This window comes from Engystomops pustulosus, chromosome 5, assembly GCF_040894005.1.
Source record: "Engystomops pustulosus chromosome 5, aEngPut4.maternal, whole genome shotgun sequence".
Lineage (NCBI taxonomy): Eukaryota > Metazoa > Chordata > Amphibia > Anura > Leptodactylidae > Engystomops > Engystomops pustulosus.
The window spans coordinates 149962374-149986110 of NC_092415.1; the positions used below are offsets into that span (position 1 = coordinate 149962374).

The 23737-nt window shown below is 41.6% G+C and overlaps 1 protein-coding gene across 1 annotated transcript in view; it reads left to right on the forward strand.

The window, feature by feature from the left end:
• Positions 1 to 23737, forward strand: part of CNTNAP2 (contactin associated protein 2) — a 1040519-nt gene that overhangs the window by 674873 nt on the left and 341909 nt on the right. The window contains exon 12 of the mRNA XM_072153374.1: positions 20052 to 20171. Coding sequence (XP_072009475.1) covers positions 20052 to 20171 — 120 coding nt within the window. The remainder of the gene's footprint in view (positions 1 to 20051; positions 20172 to 23737) is intronic.

Sequence of the window (23737 nt, forward strand, 5' to 3'; positions counted from 1 at the left end):
TTGGCTGCGTGTGTATGGAGAGAGCTCACAGGCTGAGCCCCCTCCGTACACAGTGCCTGTTTGATACATATTGGCGGTAAAGAGCCGGCGGTGTGTAGGCGCTGACATTTTGGCTTCAATCCTGGCTTTGTAGGACCCGAGGCTGTATAGCTTCTGATCATTTGTTGCAATGTGCCAGTAAATTCCCCATATATATAGGATAAATGAGACAACTTAGGGTTAAAGTAAACTCGGGCATCTGAAAAAAAAAAAGCTTAAATAATAAATAAAACATAAAACTTCAAAGCAAATTTAAGACAATAGCAGTTTCAGAAAAGCAAAAGAATGGGAATTGCGCAATACTGTTAAACTTCCAATAAAAGGTCTGATTAAGTCATGTATGAAATTGAAAAATCAGAGCAAATTTCTGAGATCCATAGATAACACAGTATATTAAAGATGCTATTTTCTTTTAGTTTTGATTAAACTTTTCCTTTACATGTGTCACCATTAGATAGCAGCATATCATTCATAAACAGTATAATGTCTTTTCTATGCAAGCTAACAATCCTGGGCATCAGGGGATCCCGAGAAAGTGCTTTACAATTTGTTTCTGGCACAGCAATTACAGCAGACAGCATTCAAAGTGAATAGGAAATGTCACTGTGATGTCACAAGAGCATTGGCCGGCAAAACGTAGTCCCACTGCATTATAGAATAGACTCAAAACATGTATATTTGCCTGAAAATGTGTTTGCATTTGGTATAATAAAAAACATCTCTACTAGATCCAATTTATCCTTAATTCTTGAGAGAATTCTATCATTTTGCTAAAGAGTTGCATACAATACTAAGCTCAGTTCCTATTGCAATGTGTACTTGTGTTGGGTAGAAAGTAGGATGAGAATGGGAAAGACCCAACACCATCATCCAGCACCACTGTTTTTTATGTTGTAATGACAAGAGAAATACAACAAAAACGCAGTGCGTAAGCCATCTATTTTGGTCTCAGAGCTGCATTTGTCCTCTTCGTTCAACTTCTCTGCTATGTTTGTATTGTCCAGTTTGTCTCTGTGTTTGCACTTTGGCACAGAAAGGGAATGTGACCAGTTGTCACGTACTGCTTAGGGTAGGCTGGGAAATTTGGTTGAGATAGCTTATAAGGGGATTAAGCTTAGGTTTCACTCCCCTTGTTGGTCCAATCAGTCCATTTAAGCCATTCCATCACTGTCTAAATGGCACCCGGTTTTCACCAGAGCCCGCCCCAAAGCAGTTTGGACTTGCTGTGGCGTGGTACCACCAGGTCGCTCCACAGGCGCTACTGTCTGCCGTGGTGGCCAAGGTGAAGTATAGAATTGTGAGACAGTACTGTGGTTGGGGACAGGAAGGAGGTCAACAAACAGTCGCAAGGCATAGGGATAAAGCTTTCTCTAAGGCTATGAGACACAAAGATCCGGCAGGGGACACAGGAAGGAGCTGGGAATTTATCAGGGCAGGCGGCTAGCCAGTGCCAATTATCAGCGCAGGGACTGTGGAGACTGTTGCTGGAGCCGAGGTAAGTAATTGACAGTGCAGGCAGGCTCCAGGGGCACAGGGAGGCACAAGGGTGCAGGAGCACCCACGCTTGTGACAATAACTTTTTTGTCTTATAATAGCAAGTTTTAGTTACATGGGCTGTGCTCAGTCTAAAAATTCAGATTCATATGCCTAGTTGCAGAAACTCATTGATAATGTCATATACAGTAGCATGTGACTAGTGTTAATAGTTGAAGAAGCAACATTGCCAAAGAGCACTGTCTAGGACATTCTATGCAGAATGATAGCCTGAGAGCATAATCATTGGGATAGGAAACCCAGAGACCCAGCAACCCAATATAAGGTACAAATAGTTCATGTCTTTTGGCAGTAAAATAAATAACAGGAATTTCACAGCACTCCTTGTGTAGTAGATGGTGCCAAACTAGTCCCAGCCCCGTTCATGCATAGATAATGGAAGATGGCAATCAATCAAATTTGAATAATAATTGCTTTTTATTTTTGTACAAATCCACAGAATAGCATGACGTTTCGGTCAAAATGACCTTCTTCAGATGCTGTGAATAATACAGACAGTATGATTACTAACTGTAAAAAGATTAGACTTGGTACAATGTGATCAGATATGTAAATACAGGAAATACAAAGGGTGTCAAAAAACATAGGAAAATAATCTTGTTCAAATGTGCAGAAAGGACTTCTTTTTCCTATTTTCCTATGCAATTATTATTCAAATTTGAGTGCCATCTATTTTGGCAGTAAAAGACTGAATAAAGACTTTTTTTAAAATAGACTTGTCTAACATAGTTCTAACAGTAGATTCTTGTATTACTCATGAGAAAAACATTTCTTCTTCTTTTTTCTGTTACAATATTGTTCAATAAGTTTCCCCAGGAATGTAAGAATAAATAAGAAACTGTGTGCAGCCCTGGTACATGTGTTAGATGTGTTCCTGCACAGTCACGTAGCTAGTCAGTGCTGACAGTCTTGGATTATATAAGGACTCACCCCTTCATTCATATATGTGTTCATTCATATGATTTATAATTCTCAAAAGAAACAATACAACGCAGAGTTATATGTAAATTCATTCTCTATAAATGTCCCCCATAGAATATCAGAAGCAATTGCTTATCATTTTTAACAGTGCTTCAACACTTTAGACCACAAACTTTCAGTGTTTTTATCATTATAAACTCCTTAACATACTATAAATTAACTGGACAACAAGAAGTGCATATAATTAAGATACCATAATGTACAATTACACCATAATGATCACATACGCTCAGATGTGCGATTGCGAATGGTGATTTACAGCCATGCTCCTTCTCCATCGGCCATATTTGGTGATAATACTGACTGTGGCCATTTCAAAGTCGAAAACAACAACAGCATCTACATGGCCATCTTCCCCATCGTCTAGAAGGAGCCGTTGGTTTGCTACAGCTTCCATCTTGATCAACCCATTAGGCCTTGCAAGAGGCAAGGTCTCATAATATGCCTGGTAATCCCAGTCACAGTGTTGTTATACATCTCAATGTGTATATGTAATATGTGTAATCAGTGATGATATGGATAAATCCCACTAAAACCAAAAATTACAGGAAATCAACCATTTGAAAAAACAACTAGAAATACTCACCTCCCCTCCTCTTGATGTTGATCCTGGAGATATCCTTTGCTGGTCTTGACAGGATGGGATCACCTAAAAAAGAAAATTTTAATTAGCAGCCCGGAGCATGGAGATAAGCCTCTTGTGTTATGTCACATCTCTATCCCATGCTCCCACCACTACTATATAGTAACTATTGGATTGTAACAAATTTAATGCACACATAATATTTTGTAATAATCCCATCTATTAAACATAATTATAAAGAAAAATGGATATAATCTTACTGTTAATGGGGTTTCTGGGTTGTTATGGTGCACAGACTGGCCGAAAGCTGTTGGTCAGAACAATTTCTGCATAATAGAATCAGTTCCCCTTACAGAATATTTTTAGATATTTGTTGGCAGAAAGAAGTAAGTAAAATATAATTTATTTTCTGAATACCATGATTTTGGTGTTAAACAAGTAATTTACAGATCTTCAAATTATGTCATAAGTAATTAAAAGTGAAGTAAAGCTCACAAGAGTTGATGTATTTCACAAACTAGGATAATAAGATAACAACCGCAGCGTTGAAGTGTGTTATATCCCAAAATAAATAAAGCTTGATTAAGTTTTTATTGGACCCTTTTAACCACTGGACATTTTGTGTTTTATATATGAAGTAAAGATTTAAATGGAAACATCCATGGGGGAGTAATGGGGAGAGGTAAAATTATAAGGCATCTCAAAAGCTGTGATTGACAGCTGCCTTTCAGGATCTTTTCCTTTTGAAAAACTGGGTGTGTCATTTTGAGATAAGTTTGTGTTCAAATGTGGATTGAGTGATGGATGGCTGAACCAGTCAGTTACTGGGGGTGTCGTCCAGGAACTCCTTCATATATCTTCCCAGTTCTGATTGCTAGTTAATTCAATATTCTGACACATGTTTTCCACCTCTCTTGCCTTTTGCTACTGCTTACTATTTCTTTCTATGAATTAGACCCTTGCTAGGTTATTTGACTATTCACTTGCTATTTACCATCTTGGATTTGAGCTGGTTTGCTCTGACCTTGCTTGTTTGTCTATTATCTGTCTGTCCTTCTGTGACTTAGCACCTTATCTGTGCACTCATTTACTGTAAGGATTGTCATCCAGAAGTCCCTGACCATTGGAATTGTGGGAATTGTTAGGTAGTCGACAGGGGTTATGGGTGAAGACCTGTGTCCCATTTTCTACCTGTGACACTTTATATATTTTGTATCTCCCTAATAGTCTTCACACTGGCCTGTATAGAAAATAACATATTTGAATATTTTCTCTATATACCCAATAGCAAAAGATGTATTATACAGAAGATAATGGAAGAATATTCTCATTCCAACTTACGAGTTAACAAAAGTTAATCAATAAACTATTTGCACCCCACAATGGTGCACCAAAGTAATTAAACATATCCTGCAAAGCCCTCAATTAGCTTTATCAGAAGAACAATAAAAAATAACATTTTGGGCAAGTACAGTTTTATGTCAGTGATGCAAAAAAAAAAACAATTAAAATGGCAATTAGGCTGAAGAAGTGCAGTCCTCAAGAGGTTAAGCAAACAATTCTTTTCATATTAAAATTTGTTTCTGGAACCATAGACCCCTTTACTGCTGGAGATAGATTTAGATTAAAAATGTATAAATGCCAATTAACGTAGAACTAAAAATAATACTCTCTGAGCTCTGTGTGCCTAGCTTGTCCATATGAAGCGTATCCAGCTGCTTACTTGGTATAATTCTTAATTCAATTATGCAGCTCTGCAGTCCATGCAACACTTTCCACATGATTCTGTGAGACACAACTCTGGGTATCACACTGAGTAAAAGGCAATTCTGCTGCTCTCCATGGCACCTTATAATAAGTAGACTTGAGTTTACAAAGAGCCCAAACTTATATTTATATTACATACATATGAAAAGCAAAACTTTCTATTCTTGTGCCGTATGAATCGCAAACTGTAAGTTCAGGATGAAATCCAACATTTGGAAAAAGACAACTCACAAAAGTCTGCCTCTGAAAATTCTACATTTTTAGCACTATGTTCTGCAGATGGTTCACATTAAAAAATGTTCCATAACCTTTTGGCCCTTTCTTTCAAAACAGAAATTAAAGTGTACTTATAGCTGTGGTATTAAAATGTTTCAGCTTCTTAGAAAAGTCGAGAGAGCTAGTCGAAGCAACCTCCAAGGTACCAGTCTACTATGGAACTCATTTCACAGCTCATCCATTATCTGAATGAGATGTGGAAATGATTTCCCTGTTCCCATAATCTGCCAGAACACAGCAGTCACTTCTGTGCAATGTAATTATAGAGGATTACAAAAAATTAAATAAGAGGTTGTTTTTTCCCACTAAATCAATGTAAAGTGTTGCAGAAATATAAAAATGCACATACGCGTGTATGGTAAACAGATCACTCAAACCAATTGAGAAATATTTCTCGAATTGTAATAAAACTGCTTGAAATAGCAGTTACCTAGACCTTATAAATGGATGCGTCATATAGTATTCAGTGCTATAGTAAATGGAGTATAATGCATCATAAAAACAGCCATACAACCCCTAGTTTTATCAAAGCTGTAATATGGTGCCCATAAGAATATATTAATATCCTATAGTTATTAGATGACAACGTTATTCTATTTACATCATAAGGCAATGTGCACAAGGCCACATACTTAAACAGGGTGAAAACAGGGGCCCACCACACCATGAACGTACAAAATGGAACACAATGGTATTAGCTCACAGCTAATAAATACAATTGTGTGCACTTAACCTAAGGCTACATCACACTATTGGCGTACGGCTGGATGAACGGAGAAATATGGAACATGTTCTACCTTTTTCTCACGTACGGCACAGTTCGCTGTGGCACTGCACTGCCACCGGGAGCCTATTTCCATCAATGTGGACGTAGATATGGCTGCACGCTTGCTGCTGACTATACATTCCCACAATGGCATTACGAATGGGTTCTAACTTAAATTTACTTATTATAAGACCATTTTACATAATCCATGTCATACTGTACGTATATATGTACTGTAGGTAACAGAGGCTGGACAAAGAATTTTTACTCCAAGCCTTGAAATAATCAAAGTTTCTCACATACCGACAAGAATTATTATTTTTCCCCTTATGCCACCTCCACGATGAGCGGGCATGGAGGTGCATAAAGGTGGCCATGCCCGGTGGTGGAGTTGGTTGGGGTGAGCCTTTCCTGCCTTGATCTTGCACACTGGCTATAACCTGCACCTATTTTGGCTAAGTGAAGACTCCTGTGATAAGTGTAGTTACCAGGAGTGAAAATATACAACATATCAGCCCCGCCATGGATTCTTCAGTAGTGGTTTGCCGTAAAGCTAGGTTTGTTTGAGGTGTGCACCCTATCTCTAGACGGAGGTCCGTTGTTGTCACAGTGTTGCTCCTTCCTTATAATTGGTGATTTTTGTCCTGGAAGTTCGTAGCACAGAAAGGGTCTGGTGTAAAATTGTCTGCCACAGTAGCTGCCTGCTGAATGCATGAGAGGGCGGAGTTTATACCATACACTGATGCATGATGCTTCCTTTAGTTACAATAGATACAAGGCAGAGAACAGAGGTATGTACAGTATGAATGCTCACTGGGGAGCCACTAGGGACAAGCAATTGCTTTTATATTTATGTAAAGGAAATCTATCACCAGGATCGAGGACTGTAAACCAAGCACACTGATATACTGATGTGTGCCCCCCGGGCAGGATCCACATTTCTTTTAGCTTCAAATGCCCGTGTTGTTTACAAAAAAAGGTTTTAAAAATGATGAAAATGAGCATGAGGGGCTCCAGGCTCCATAGCTGTTAATTAACCCTGGAGCCCCTCAGGCTAATTTGCATCTTTTTTAAAGCCTTATTTTTGTAAAATCAAGGTCATAAGAAGCTAAAAGAAGAGCAGTTCCACCCAGTGGGGACACACGCCTGCGAGTAAGTGAGCTTGGTTTACAAACCTTGATCCTGGTAGTATATTTTCTTGAAATCAGAAACCCAGAATGAATGTCACAAATACAGATATAGATAGTCACAGTTACATCTGTAGTTGATGCATGTTGACTGAGTCTATCACAATCAGCAATTACCGCTAACAGCATCATGCTTACCAAAGTGGTGGCAAGGTACATCGGAAACCCTTGCCTTTGACACACAGAAAGGTTGATCCATTCAAGGGAGGTGGAATTTCATTCTCCAATATAGTTTTTGTATTATTCCAGACTTACAAATATAAGCAACAAATTCTAATGTACTATCTGTACATTTGTCATTTGTAGTCAAAAGCAATGTCGTTTTTCCATAGAAGTCTTACATTATTTGAGTTCCTTCCATTCTCAGCAACTGATTAGATGTATACAATGGAATAAGAAATGAATGGGGTCAAGGGATGCAGAAGTTTTATTCAAACATAGAGAAAAAGATCAAAAACTGGTTTTAAGCTCTTGATCTGAAGCACTAATACTTTAAGGAGGGCATTGCCGATATACTGTACATGCAGATCCGGTTTCTTTAATAGCTCTGCAGGCAAGTCAAAATATTATGTGCGCTATCTCATTTTGTGCTAGGATTCTCAAAATGAATATTACTTTTCTCCCTTTCCTTTATAACCCTCTAAAGTAGTTTTCTCGACCCCTGGGCTAGTCTTCTGCACACCTATCAATTCTTTGAATCCCCATGTTTGCTTGCACTAAGTATCAGTCTGGTAGTTTAAATTAATACCATATTGTCTGTATACTTTAAACTCCGATATCTTCCTGCAGGGCATACATGATAATTGAAATCCTTTAAAAGTTCATTAGTTAGCAGCAGGAGTGGGTACAATGGATTTTCAGAAATACCGGTGTATATCTAGCAGGAAAGGAAAATGTCTGAATTAACTTCTTTCTTGAACTCCTGGATGATCGTCTGCAAACAAATAGGTCAAGGTTTCACAGTAGACTTATTGGAAGGCATATTTAGAAGCAATTGTAATATCATGTTGGAATGTTTGAAACTTTTAGATTGCTAATAGATTTTAAAATGTTTCTTTGATATTTTTCACTAAATAAAAAAATCAATTGTTAAAGTGGACACAGTAGAGGCAGCCACTGGCATAAACCACAGCCAGTAGCCAATTATTCTGCAATCATGGAGCAATTACAAACTGCTTAACTGCTTTTCCTTTCTAAACCCTATGTTAATACAATTTCAGAAGCAAATTAGAAATTACAATTTTCTTTTCCCTGAGACAGAGTCTCTTGTCCTTGGATCGTCACTGATATTAGAGTTCATTTTTATGTACTTAAAAAGAACCTGTTAACAGCTTTAAAGCCACTAAAGTACCAACATCCTTGAGTAGGCTATAAAATATCCCCATATTTTATGTTAAAACTTACCTCTATTTTTAAAAAATTGTCTACGAATTCCTATGGAAATTAGCTGAAAAGAGTCACTTTTGCCGGGCTGATATGCTGGACTTCAAGTGGCCCTATGCTTTCAGTGTTATTTTGAAGGTAAGAATACTGTCTGTCGAGTCACGTCTGAAATATAGGCAGTTAAAGATCCAATTCTGAACAGCCTGATTCTCTAATTCAGCAGCACACAAACCTTAGATCTGTAATATGACAAAACCATTGTTTTATATGCTATAGATCATAATATATTATTGGCTCCTACTAGAGATGAGCGAACATACTCGTCCGAGCTTGATGCTCGTTCGAGCATTAGCGTACTCGAAACTGCTCAGTGCTCGGACGAATACTTCGCCCGCTCGAGCAAATGGCAGCTCCTGCCGTTTTGCTTTTTGGTGGCCAGAAACAGAGCCAATCACAAGCCAAGAGACTCTGCACTCCACCCAGCATGACGTGGTACCCTTACACGTCGATAGCAGTGGTTGGCTGGCCTGATCAGGTGACCCTGGAATAGACTAGCCCCTGCCCACGCTGCTCGGATCATTCTGTGTCTGGATGCCGCTAGGGAGAGAGGAAAGTCAGGGAAAGCGTTAGGGTGTTCTATTAGAATAGTGTTAGGCAGGAGTGATTCAACAAGAACCCAACAGCCCTTCTTAGGGCTACAATAACGTTATACATTTTTTTTTTTTATTTGCAGCTAGTACCATATTGTGAGGAATTTGCAGGGGGACTTGCTACCGTTGTGTTTAGCTCTTAGTGACACACATATCCACCTCAAACACCAAAGTGGGACAATTTATTAGGGGTTTGATTTCAATTAGGCACAGTCTGCCAATTTCTTTTTATTTTACGTTTATTTTTTGATAACTCAGCGTCATCTCATCTGGCATAGCAGTGTGGTTTCATACTTGGCTAGAAAATAGCCATTGGAGAATCCAAACGGCTTACTTAGGCCTACAATAGCGTTATATATTTTATTTCTGGTTGATCTGCTGGTGGCTGGCCTTGCTGTAGTGCATCTACTACCATATTGTGAGGAATTTGCAGTGAGACTTGCGACCGTTGTGTTTAGCGCTTAGTGACGCACATATCCATCGCAAAGACCGAAGTGGGACAATTTATTAGGGGTTGGATTTCAATTAGGCACAGTTTGCCATTTACTTTTTATTTTACGTTTATTTTTTCATAACTCAGCGTCATCTCATCTGGCATAGCAGTGTGCTTTCATACTTGGCTAGAAAATAGCCATAGGAGAATCCAAACGGCTTACTTAGGCCTACAATAGCGTTATATATTTTATTTCTGGTTGATCTGCTGGTGGCTGGCCTTGCTGTAGTGCATCTACTACCATACTGTGAGGAATTTGCAGTGAGACTTGCGACCGTTGTGTTTAGCGCTTAGTGACGCACATATCCATCGCAAAGACCGAAGTGGGACAATTTATTAGGGGTTGGATTTCAATTAGGCACAGTCTGCCATTTACTTTTTATTTTACGTTTATTTTTTGATAACTCAGCGTCATCTCATCTGGCATAGCAGTGTGCTTTCATAGTTGGCTAGAAAATAGCCATAGGAGAATCCAAACGGCTTACTTAGGCCTACAATAGCGTTTTATATTTTATTTCTGGTTGATCTGCTGGTGGCTGGCCTTGCTGTAGTGCATCTACTACCATATTGTGAGGAATTTGCAGTGAGACTTGCGACCGTTGTGTTTAGCGCTTAGTGACGCACATATCCATCGCAAAGACCGAAGTGGGACAATTTATTAGGGGTTGGATTTCAATTAGGCACAGTCTGCCATTTACTTTTTATTTTACGTTTATTTTTTCATAACTCAGCGTCCTCTCATCTGGCATAGCAGTGTGCTTTTATACTTGGCTAGAAAATAGCCATAGCAATAGGATAGCATTGTTTGGTTTTAAAAACTAAAAAACACCAAAAAAAAACACAAAAAAAAAGTAAAAAAAAAATTAAAGTTATGACTTTCATTTTCAAAATGTTTAACCCGAGGGCTAGGGGTAGAGGACGAGGGCGGGGACGTGGGCGTCCAACTACTGCAGGGGTCAGAGGCCGTGGTCCTGGGCGGGGTGAGACACCACCTGCTGATGAGGGAGCAGGGGAACGCCGCAGAGCTACACTCCCTAGGTTCATGTCTGAAGTTACTGGGACTCGTGGTAGAGCACTGTTGAGGCCAGAACAGTGCGAACAGGTGATGTCGTGGATTGCCGACAATGCTTCGAGCAATTTGTCCACCAGTCAGTCTTCCAAGCAGTCCACCCATGTCACCGAAATCGGCACTCCTCCAGCTCCTGCACCTCAGCCTCCTCCCCCCCAGTCTGCCCCCTCCCAGGAAAATTTGGCATTTGAACCGGCATACTCTGAGGAACTGTTTTCTGGACCCTTCCCACAGTCACAAACCACTTGTCCGGTTGCTGCTGAGCAATTTTCCGATGCCCAGGTTTTCCACCAGTCGCAGTCTGTGGGTGATGATGACCTTCTTGACGTACTGGAAGAAGTGTGTAAAGAGGTGTCGGACGATGAGGAGACACGGTTGTCAGACAGTGGTGAAGTTGTTGTCAGGTCAGGAAGTCCGAGGGGGGAGCAGACTGAGGGATCGGAGGATGATGAGGTGACAGACCCAAGCTGGGTTGAGAGGCCGGGTGAACACAGTGCTTCTGAGACGGAGGAGAGTCCTCGACCAGAACAGGTTGGAAGAGGCAGTGGTGGGGCCAGACGGAGAGGCAGGGCCAGAGCTGGTGCATCAGCGCCAAATGTGTCACGTAGTGAAGCTCAAGTGGCGAGGGCTCCCGCGGCGAGGTCTAGATTTTCAGAAGTCTGGAGGTTCTTTTAGGAAACACCGGATGACCGACGGACTGTGGTGTGCAACCTTTGCCAAACCAGGATCAGCAGGGGTTCCACCACTACTAGCTTAACTACCACCAGTATGCGCAGGCATATGAATGCTAAACACCCCACTCAGTGGCACCAAGCCCGTTCACCTCCGGCCGTGCACACCACTGCTCCTTCCCCTGTGTCAGCTGATAGTCAGCCCCCTGCCCAGGACCCTGGCCCAAAAACCCCATTGTCGCCTCCACGATCCTCCACAGCATCCACCAGCGTTCAGCTCTCCATACCCCAGACGCTGGAGCGGAAAAGGAAATATAGTGCAACCCACCCGCACGCCCAAGCCCTCAATGTTCACATCTCCAGATTGCTTAGCCTGGAGATGCTGCCCTATAGGCTGGTAGAGACCGAGGCCTTTCGCAACCTCATGGCGGCGGCCGCCCCTCGGTATTCGGTCCCCAGCCGCCACTACTTTTCCCGATGTGCCGTCCCAGCCCTGCACCAGCACGTGTCAGACAACATCATCCGTGCCCTGACCAATGCCATTTCTGACAAGGTCCACCTGACCACGGACACGTGGACGAGTGCTGCCGGGCAGGGCCACTATATATCGCTGACGGCACATTGGGTTAACTTGGTGGAGGCTGGGACCGAGTCTGACCCTGCGGCTGGTCATATACTGCCGACGCCGAGGATTGCGGGGCCTACCTCGGTCCAGATCTTTCAGGCCTACTATGCCTCCTCCTCCTCCCACCCCTCCTCCACCTCCTCCTCCGAACTACCATCCGTGGGCATGACGCCATCAGTCGCTAGCTCTAGGCACAGCAGCACACCGCCCAAGAACTATAACAGGGCATCACGGCGCAGACTGATCTGTGGCTGGCACCGCTGAACCTGAAGCCAGGCATGGTTGTGTGTGACAACGGCCGTAACCTGGTGGCGGCTGTGCAACTCGGCAGACTGACACATGTGCCATGCCTGGCCCATGTGTTAAATCTGATAGTTCAGCGTTTCCTCAAGACATACCCCAATCTGTCTGATTTGCTCACCAAGGTGCGCCGCATCTGTGCGCATTTCAGGAAGTCCAGCACAGATGCTGCCACTCTCAGGGCAGGGCAGCGCCGCCTCCAACTGCCCGCTCACCGACTGTTGTGCGACGTGCCCACGAGGTGGAATTCAACATTAACCATGTTATCCAGAGTTTACCAGCAGCGCAGAGCGATTGTAGACTGCCAGATGTCAACTTCCACCAGAACTGGTAGTCAGGTCAGTCAGCTTCCTCAAGTCTACAATGAGGAGTGGACGTGGATGTCTGATATCTGTCAGGTGCTGAGTAACTTCGAGGAGTCAACACAGATGGTCAGTGGCGATGCCACCATCATCAGCCTCACCATCCCGCTGCTTGGCCTGTTGAAAAACTCTCTGATCAGCATGAAGTCGGAAGCTTTGCGCTCGTCACAAGAGACGGGGGAAGAAGATTCCCTTGTTGATAGCCAAAGCACCCTCAGGTCTGTTTCTCAGCGCATATCGGAGGAGGTGGAGGAGGATGAGGAGGAAGAGGAGGAGAATGTTGGCGAGACACAAGAGGGGACCATTGTTCAGTCCTTCACTGTTCAGCGTGTATAGGCAGAAGAAGAGGAGTTGGAGGAGTTGGAGGAGGAGGAAATGGACAGTCAGGCCAGATGAGGGGAGTTAATTCTTGCTCGTTGGGACTCTGGCGCATATGGCATATTTCATGCTAGGCTCCCTATCCCGTGACCCTCGCGTTCAAAGAGTTTATTCCAGCACCGATTACTGGGTATTCACTCTCCTGGACCCACGGTACAAGCAAAATCTTTCCACTCTCATCCCTGGAGAGGAAAGGAGTGTGAGAATGCATGAATACCAGCAGGCCCTGGTTCACAAGCTGAAACAGTATTTCCCTTCTGACAGCGCTAGCGGCAGAGTGCGTATTTCTGCGGGACAAGTAGCGAGGGAGAGTAGGCGAGCAGGCAGCTTGTCCAGCACTGGCAAGGGTACGCTTTACAAGGCTTTTGCCAGCTTTATGTCACCCCAGCAAGACACTGTCACCTGTCCCCAGTCTCGGCAGAGTAGGGCTGATCTTTACAGAAAGATGGTGAGGGAGTACGTAGCTGACCATACCATCGTCCTAAATGATCACACAGCTCCCTACAACTACTGGGTTTCAAAGCTGGACATGTGGCACGAACTGGCGCTGTACGCCTTGGAGGTTCTTGCCTGCCCTGCCGCTAGCGTGTTGTCCGAGCGGGTTTTCAGTGCAGCTGGTGGCATCATCACCGATAAGCGTACACGCCTGTCGACTGACAGCGCGGACAGGCTGACGCTTATTAAGATGAATAAAGCCTGGATTTCTCATAATTTCCAATCTCCACCAGGTGAAGGAAGCTCAACCTGAATAATTTATGCACTCCTCCTCCTCATTTTCCTCCTTCTCCTCCTCTTTGTACACTAAAGCAGAGGAAACTGGCTATTTTTTGACAGGGCCCACTGGCTCTAGCTATAGTACTCTATGCATTTAATTTTTCTGGAGGGCCACCTACCCGGTCCTCTGTTTTAAACAATTTTTGGGACTGCCACATACAGGCACTCAATCTATTTCATTTTTCTGGAGGGCCACCTACCTGCTCCTCTGGTTTGAAAACTTTTTTGGACTGCCACATACAGGCACTCAATCTATTTCATTTTTCTGGAGGGCCACCTACCTGCTCCTCTGGTTTTAAAACTTTTTTGGACTGCCACATACAGGCACTCAATCTATTTCATTTTTCTGGAGGGCCACCTACCTGCTCCTCTGGTTTGAAAACTTTTTTGGACTGCCACATACAGGCACTCAATCTATTTCATTTTTCTGGAGGGCCACCTACCTGCTCCTCTGGTTTGAAAACTTTTTTGGACTGCCACATACAGGCACTCAATCTATTTCATTTTTCTGGAGGGCCACCTACCTGCTCCTCTGGTTTGAAAACTTTTTTGGACTGCCACATACAGGCACTCAATCTATTTCATTTTTCTGGAGGGCCACCTACCTGCTCCTCTGGTTTGAAAACTTTTTTGGACTGCCACATACAGGCACTCAATCTATTCAATTTTTCTGGAGGGCCACCTACCTGCTCCTCTGGTTTGAAAACTTTTTTGGACTGCCACATACAGGCACTATCCAAATTAAATTGTCTCCATAGCAGCCTCCACATGTTGTCTCCATTGCTACCTCCAAAAGTCGTCCATATAGCTGCCTCCATACATCGTCCCCTTATCAAACGAGGTGTGTCAGGCAGAAATTTGGGTTGTTTTCATGGATTCCACATCAAAGTTGTTAACTTTGTCGCCACCCTGCTGTGTTATCCACAAAATATACTGGCAAACTTTTATGATTAACCGATATTATTTCAGCGCTTCTTACGCATCTGTTTACATTCCCCTCACCCGCCATATCCCAAACTTATAAGAACGCTACTACACTTGATCTTATACAAAAGGTTCTTAGAAGTGCTGTTTGGGGAGTAGCCTAGAGACAGGGGCTTGGATTGGCGAAAGCTCGCCTGGCAGCGGAGCGCCAGCTCCATCCCAAGATCCAACTAACATAGTTTTAACTGCAGCACCTTTAATCTACTACTAGTTCACTGCCTCCATACATGGTCCCCTTATCAAACGAGCTGTGTCAGGCAGAATTTTCAGGTGTTTTACCACATACATAGTGGAACTTGGCGCGTCTGTCGCCGCCATGCTGGAGACCTGCAGTTGCAATCATAGAAGCGCAATATGGATGCCCCATACTGTCGCTCTTAATCATGGAAGTCCTCTCCATGGCTGCCTCCAAATGTCATCCCCTTATCAAACGAGCTGTGTCAGGCTCATTTTTCGGGTGTTTCACCAGATACGTTATGGAACTTGGTCACTATGTCGTCACCATGCTGTGTTATCGACTAAATATACCGTCAACCTTTTGTTCACAGAGGAAATAATTTCAGCGCTTCTTGCTCACCTCCTTTGGTTCCTCTCTGCCACCCATTGGTTTGAAGCCTGAGTCCATTTAGGGTATGTCGCCATGCCACTCTCTAGCCTGCCGCTGCAGCCGCTGCCTCTGCATGCCGTCCCCTATAGTGTCAGGGTCAATTATTGGATGTTTTAGATGCTATCTAGCTTCATTCTGTCACTCTGTCATGGCCATGCTGTTGCCCATAATTTTGGCATAATGGTGCGATTAAGCAGCCTCAGAGGCATCCATGCATGCTGCCCCTGCTGTTTCCTGTCCATTTCCGTGGTGTTTCCATCCTTTTCTGAGGTTCCCAGGTGTTTGGCCAAGCTTCCCTGTGCAGAGCCTTGGTCCCCTTGAAAAATGCTCGAGTCTCCCATTGAGCACTCGAGCATCAGGAAAAGTTTGTCTCGAATAACGAGTACCCGAGCATTTTAGTGCTCGCTCATCTCTAGCTCCTACTAATACTGACTCATCTCATGCAAAAAACATTCAGTTCATTTGCGTATGAGTTTGGAGAGGATTTTTTAACACAAAAGAGTAAATACAAAAAATAATATTTTATATCCACCTGAGGTTTGCTGTTATATTAATGTTGTTAAAGCTGGTGACAGTTAAAGTAATGTGAGATACCAAGTCTAACTTAATCTTCCTTTAAAGTGAAACTATCAGCAGAAAATGACCAAATAAACATGTCCCAGTAGATTAACTCTTTTCAAATTATGTTTCTTTCATGGCCTACTGTAGTTGCATCATCCAGAAATTCAACTTTGCAGTTAGATGCAAATCGCTTTAAACTGGTATAAACTCATGGAGGCAGAGACTTTACAATTGAAGCCAAGTGCTTTCCCCATCCCAGAATGCCTCCTTCACTGTGATTTACATCCAGGGCTACACTTCTGGAGCTGAGGTTACAACAGCACAGGTCCATCAATTATTTTGAAAAGGGCATTCTCAGGCAGGGAGAGCTTGACTTCAGTGCTCCCCCCATGAATTTATAAAACCAAGCTAGATTTCCCTGAAAAGCAGATTCCACCACACTGGAACATGAATGAAACACGATGGGGCACATTTACTTACCCAGTCCCTGCGCGATCCCCGATCCAGAATGACCGATGAGGATGAACTCTGCCACAATTCACAAAGATCAGGCAACCGATATCCTGCATGTGTAGCTCCCCGCTCAGGTCCATTGGATTTCACCTTCTTCTTCCTGCTGCATGTAAGTGCATTGTCTTGTGACACAATTTAAATGTTAAATCCCATATTCCGTCTGAATCCGTCAGATCGTCCGACGGTCCGCGATACCCCCCCCCCCTGATTTGTGTCGCATGAAACCCAAAATCCGATCGTGTGCACCACAATACCCCTTTTAACTGTGGCGAAAATCGGTAATTGTCTGAATATCCGACGTATCCGAAGGGTGCAGTAAATGAGCCCCGATGTGTCAAATGTTAAGATGCTTGACAACATGTTGTATGGGTTATTACGTAGATCATTTACTATTACGTACTATCATTTACAGGTTCCCTATAAGTTTGCACCTGCACATTCAAGTAGTGCAATTATGATTTAAAAGGGAAGTGGCCCTGAAGCAGTCAGAAGTGGTGGAGCTGTTGACCAGACATTGACAAGGAATGTCATTTAGATTACATTTTAGCCCCATTAGTGCAGTCAGATGCATTATAAATTATTGTATGTTGTGACATGTATACGCCAGACAATATTTCATTCTGTTATACAAAGCAGCGCATTATTTCAGATAAGTGACCTTTTGACAGAGCAGTCAATGAAAAAAGAGATAAAAACTGTTTAGTCAGTTATGCCAAAACAAATATTTACACCTCTTTTTGTTGTACGGAGAACCCTGTTTTCAGAAACAACAGTATATTTAAAATAGATAAATTCACTAGGCATATAAATATACAAAATAAAACAAACTCCTGTATAGGAGGATTCCATGACGATAAAGACCATAAAGACCAAAACATGGTATACTTACCATGCAAATGCTATGAAGAGGGAGTGCATGGTGAAAATAAATAGTTGCAGTTTCCATTGCTGTAAGGATGTTAAATGTATAAATTCATATGCACTGATGGTGGTAGGTATGAACTGTGAAAGGGAGTTTTATGAGTGCTTATATGTCAAGCTGCTTGGTGTAATTACGTTAAAAATATAGGAGGGGGGGTTATCACAGTTTGCACACCAGTTTTCTGGTATACAAGCCCTGAAATAGTCACAATTCCTGGCTGTGCAACAGGTATTGTGACTATGGTGCAGGTTATAGCGCAATTCTATGCCAGGCAGGACATGGAGTAGATCTGCTATGTAACATGCCGGCCACCAGATGTGCGCTGGAGGTCTGGGTTTACATAATGCACTGGTTCACCATACATCATTGCGAATAAATACCCCCATGGTGTTCAGAATGAAGGCCACAGTTATGAAGCACCTGTACCATGCTTTTACAACATAGAAGTAGTCAGGAGAGGATGAGAGGACAAGAAGTAAAGTTTCTGTATCAAAAAAATCTAAAATGTCATTGGAGACCCATTCAAAATTCTATTATGATATTTTTATAGGCCCCTGTATACTGATCTACAGTGTGCAACATTATTCTACAATTCCCAAACTACTCAAATTTAATTTCTTGATAACATTGTTATTTCCAAAAACATTTTTTGCACAAATATTTATTTTATTATTTTTCACATGACACAAAAGTGACACATCTTAACTGCACTTTCCGTCAGGCAAACAGGTGTAGACTATAATCCCACCAGGAGACTATTGATAGCTGATATAATGCTGGCATTGGGACCTTGGCAATAAACTAGATTACTAAGTGTCAGAAAGCGTATTCACAAGTTTTTTTGCTTTTCTCCAGACACATGTAGAGAGCTCTGGGGAAATAAATGTTGTTCTTAGTTCATCAGTTTTTACAGTAATTAGATACGTAAGTGTTTCCAGGAGAAGTTTTAACTGTCACCCTGACAATTAGGGATCAGTAGGTTAGTTTGGTGAAGGCTGACAATTTTCTGCTTTACAGTCATCTGATAAAATGTATTGTCAAAAATGAATTGTTAACTACCTTCTTTGTGATAGAAGAAAAATACTTTTATGCTTCACTTTTATCATTTTATTTCCACGTTTCAAAACTTGAAGAAAACCTACCATGATGGTAGATTACTCCTGCCTGCCTCAGTCCTAATCTATAATTCAATATTCCTTAACTTGTTTTAAGATTTATTTTAGTAATTTATAAATGAACTGCAGAGGTTACTGGGGCATGTACTAGCCTGGCCGAACATGAAAAAGGCATATAGCCAGGAATTGTGACTTTTCCCCCCCTGCAAAACCCTCACATGAAGTGAGCATGAAGAGACATGATAGGACATAGTAAAATTCTACACCAGACAGGACCTGGTATAGAATTCAATTAAGCGCACAGCCTGAACCTCTTGGTATATCCAGCACATAATCCACTGGCAGAGAGAAATCATGACTACTGCACGATTTCATAAATCCCCCCACACAGTGTCTACATAAGAGAGAACAAGATTTTTGACTTTTTTATATGTCTTGTATTATGTAATTTTTTTGCAGTTTTCCCCAGTACCGGCCCAGGATTAGAAATACTTTATGGCAGAGAATAGAGACTTGGGGGGGGGGGGCTAAAGGCCACGCCCCCCAGTTCAGCAGATATATCAAGCGGCAAAGGCCTCTTGGTGCATCCGTCAGGGGGTCAAGACTATGCCAGCTCCAGTCCGGCATAACTTTGAAAAAAAAGGTTTTTAGAAAGTATGCAGGCACAGGGCATTCCGCCCTACTCTAACAACCCTCCTTCCCAATAGGAGCTTCTATGTTATGGACAACCTTAGTTAGCTTGAAGTGAAACTCATTTCATTTGGAGAGAAAGTAGCATGCAAGGAAGAAAAAAGTTTGGAATAGTAGAATTTTCACCTTGAAAGATATCTCACAAAGTTTCTTCTATTAATTTGTACTACCATTGTTTGCACAGTTGTTTGAAAAGCAGGTGACCATTTTTAAGAATTCATTTTGAGGCCAACAGCTCCCCACACAAAGTCAAGAAGCCATTTATTTCTTAGTCATACAGTAGATGCATCCACTTTTGACCTACCTCAATGGAAACCATACTTAAGCACTAGTGCAATATATGCTACAAATGACAAGTGTTCAAGTAGTACTTTAGTCAGTCACTTTTCAGGAGAATAAATCAGAGGAGATCCCTGAACTCCACTACATTCAGCATTCAACAAAAAGGATAAGGTTCACTAGGGACTGCTTGTAAAATTCTTTATATACATTAGCTTAGTGCTTTGCCAGAAATATTACATGTAAACAAATTCCTTAAAGTAGTATACTTAGGGGAGAATTCTTTACTCAATGTGTTGCCTTTAGATGTCAAATAACATAGAAAAAATGCAAATATTTTAAAAACAGAAAGTATCAAAGGAGGATCTTTGTGAAAATGCTTTGTATTTGATACACTTAATTGATTTCGATACACTGTATTAATAACACCTGTTTAGTCCTTACCTTTCCTATTAGGTTTCATATAGATTATAGTAGCAAAATAATTGTCTGATCTCAGATATCAACACTTTTTTGTTACAGCTATGTATGAGCTCTCCTGTGAAGTATACAGACACCTGGGCAATACATCAGACTTCTACTGGATTGATCCAGATGGCAGTGGACCACAAGGACCATTGAGAGTTTACTGCAATATGACAGGTAAAGAATTTTTCATTTTATTATTTTCCAGGTAACATATCTAGAGGTAAAAATCATCAGTTCGGAGACATTGATATTACCCACTTTATGACCAGACCTTAAAAAATACTTGGTTTAAGAGCCATAAATTCCATAAACATTTTTGCATCATTTTTTCTGACACAGAGGGATAGTTAAAAAAATGTTAAAGGACCTTTTTTTCATTTTTTGGTTTTTTGATGGGTTAAATTAAAAATGTAATAATTTAACTCAAAATGAGCATTATAAATTAATTTCCTAATATGTAACAGTCATTTTGCTATATAATTTGTATAGTCTGTGGCAAACATTGACGCTGTAGATTCAGGACCTGCACCTAATGACGTTTTTCATCAGTGGATGGTTGAGGATAAGTTAAGTAAATCACCTTATAGCTGACTCCTCTCCTTTCCATAGGAAGCTGAGTAGCCAAGTAACAAAACAGGTCAAAAATAGGTCCTGCTCTATCTTTTGCGGCATGGGCGCCCAATGCAGTGATACACACTGACCCAGATTTTTTCAAAAGAATGTGCAATTTGCCTCTCTGATGTGCAGGGTGCACCAGATTATTGAATATTGGGGAACGGTCTTCATTAATCTGGTGCCCCCTGCACTGCTCGGTAAGTGTGTATCAACTTTTTTTTGGTGCACCTTTAATGTAAGATGTGCAACACAATTCTGTCAAGTCACTGTAATAAATGTGGGGCATGGCCTGAATCAGCAACTAAATGCCCCTGTAGTTGCAGAAATGTTGTGGCTCGGCGCACATAGTGCAGCCACAACACAAAACTGGCACAGACATTTTATAAATACTTGTGCAAGCAGTTTGCACATTCTTTTCTGTGCAGTCAGATAGAAAATTGGCATAAAGATATTAATACATTTGGGCCAATGTTCTAACTGTACTATATCTGGTGTCCATCGACTACAATGGCGGCCATGATCTGGTCAGATTATTGAGACCAGATTACTGTACAGCACATAGAAGAGTGCATGCAGCCTTAATTATCCTACCATGTGATAGTTTGACATGCTACTTCTACTTGTTATCATCTCAATGAAGTTGCTAATTACCATAAGTGTGCATAAAGATTGCTACTCTTAATAAATATTTACCAATAATCTGAATAAGAGAGTAATAACCATAAGGGTGGTAACAAATTTTCATGTCTGCAGTAGTTGGAGATGTTTAAATGGCAAACCAGTTTAATGGTTATCATGTATCCCTAAATGGATGCTTCAAATTTATCAGGGGTCCAAACCAGAAACTCTAAGCGATTGTATGTATCTACCCTTAGAACCCGCCCAGGATGGTATGGAGTTTTCTACAGGAAATCCCACAGCTTCTACTCCCAAAGCAGACTCTTTTAAAAACAGAGGATGTTTAGATGGTGTTAAGACACTGATGTCAAGTTCCATCATGACAGTGGAAAGGCAGAGGTCAGAGCAGCTTGGTCATTGTAGGAGAAACACCAAGCACAGGAGTATAGAAGCTGTGACGACAAGAGTTAGTATGCAGTAAATATCTGAGGAGGTAATTGCAGGATCCATGTAGAGATGTTATAATGTAAAACCTAGGATTCTTGGAAAAATGGGGACATTGGCAGTTGTTTAAATAAGAAGTAAGTATGCTTACACTACTTCAGCACCAGATAACAGAATTGGCAGACCAAAGGATGCCACATCCTCTTAAGTAACAAATAACATCTCTATGGCAACTGAGCTGAGTTGGCAGTGCCAAAGACCATAAGCATGGTAACCCACTGTTACCACTGTTTCTTTTTTTTGGTGAACCTGCCCCAGCGCCCGGATTTCTAGAAAACCCTTTTAATCCCCTATAAATTAATTAATAATCTACATATCTCAATATGTGCCTTCAAATGTATAGTATTTGTTTCACTTTATTCTAGACTCTACTCTACACATTTTTGTGTCTGTGAATAGGAGAAAATACCTTTCAGTATAATTTGTAATGAAAAGTAAAGGAACAAAAACAAGTACCAATGTAATGTTCAGTTTTTTCTGAATTATTTCCTACTCTCCTACATTTAATTTTTCTCCAATCTGAGCAGTAAAGCATTTGGAGTTAAGTTCCTGGACACATTACTCTAATAGAAAGCTTTTTCCTGGCACCATGTAGGTCATCGTGTGCCAGCAAGATGTTCGGAGCAGAATAAGAAGGAGAAAATTAAGCCATTAGCCATGCATATACCGAATGCTTCAATGACTGTGACTGGGAATAATTCAGGATATTTTGTCCCTGACACATTTGATCTGACGTTGAGGAAGAGGACATTTTTTAGAACAAGGAAAGGTCATTTTGAATTAAATTGTAAAATGAAACATTAAAGAAAGAAATATTTACTTTATCTGCAGTCATGCATACAGAAAACGCCAAATTAGCTCTTTAACAGTCCATAGTTTTCCTGAAAGTAACATTGGCTGAAAAAGATTGTGGCACTTATTCTTACACAGATCACAGATCAAAATTAATGCATGCTAAAAAAAATAATGCAGAATTAAGACATTTTGCACTTGTACAAAGCGTTTCATCGGGTTCTCCAGAAGAAGAGCTTGGTACAGATGAGAAATGCATTGTTCCAGATAAATTTTTATTTACACCATTAATGTAATAGTTTATAGTGTACAAATCATCTGCATGGTAATGGTAGGATAACGTGGAAACAAAATGAAAAATCAATTGTCTAATAAAACTTGTACTTGTGTCATTACTTTTGCATTCAGATACCACATGGCTCATTATATATAATAGATTGTATTGCTAAATGACAAAGGCTTCACAGAGTGTTCCATGATTTTTTTTTATATACTTTAAATAACTTTCAGATCAGTGGGTATTGGGTTGGAGGAGGATGTAGTAGCTACACTTAGTATTGCATCTCGGCCCTCGAGAGTGGGAACTAGCTGCAAACAGACTATGTCATGATGAATGCATATGACTAGAGATGAGCGAACATGCTCGTCCGAGCTTGATGCTCGGTCGAGCATTAGGGTACTCGAAACTGCTCGTTACTCGGACGAATACTTCGCCCGCTCGAGAAAATGGCAGCTCCCGCCGTTTTGCTTTTTGGCGGCCAGAAACAGAGCCAATCACAAGCCAGGAGACTCTGCACTCCACCCAGCATGACGTGGTACCCTTACACGTCGATAGCAGTGGTTGGCTGGCCAGATCAGGTGACCCTGGGATAGACTAGCCGCTGGCCGCGCTGCTCGGATCATTCTGTCTCTGGATGCCGCTAGGGAGAGAGCTGCTGCTGGTCAGGGAAAGCGTTAGGGTGTTCTATTAGCTTACTGTTAGGCAGGAGTGATTCTCAAAGAACCCAACAGCCCTTCTTAGGGCTACAATAACGTTCTACTTTTTTTATTTTAATTTGCATCTTTTACCATTTTGTGAGGAATTAGCAGGGGGACTTGCTACCGTTGTGTTTAGCTCTTAGTGGCACACATATCCATAGCAAAGACCGAAGTGGGAAATTTCAGTAGGGGTTGGATTTCTATTAGGCAATAACTCAGTGTCATCTCATCTG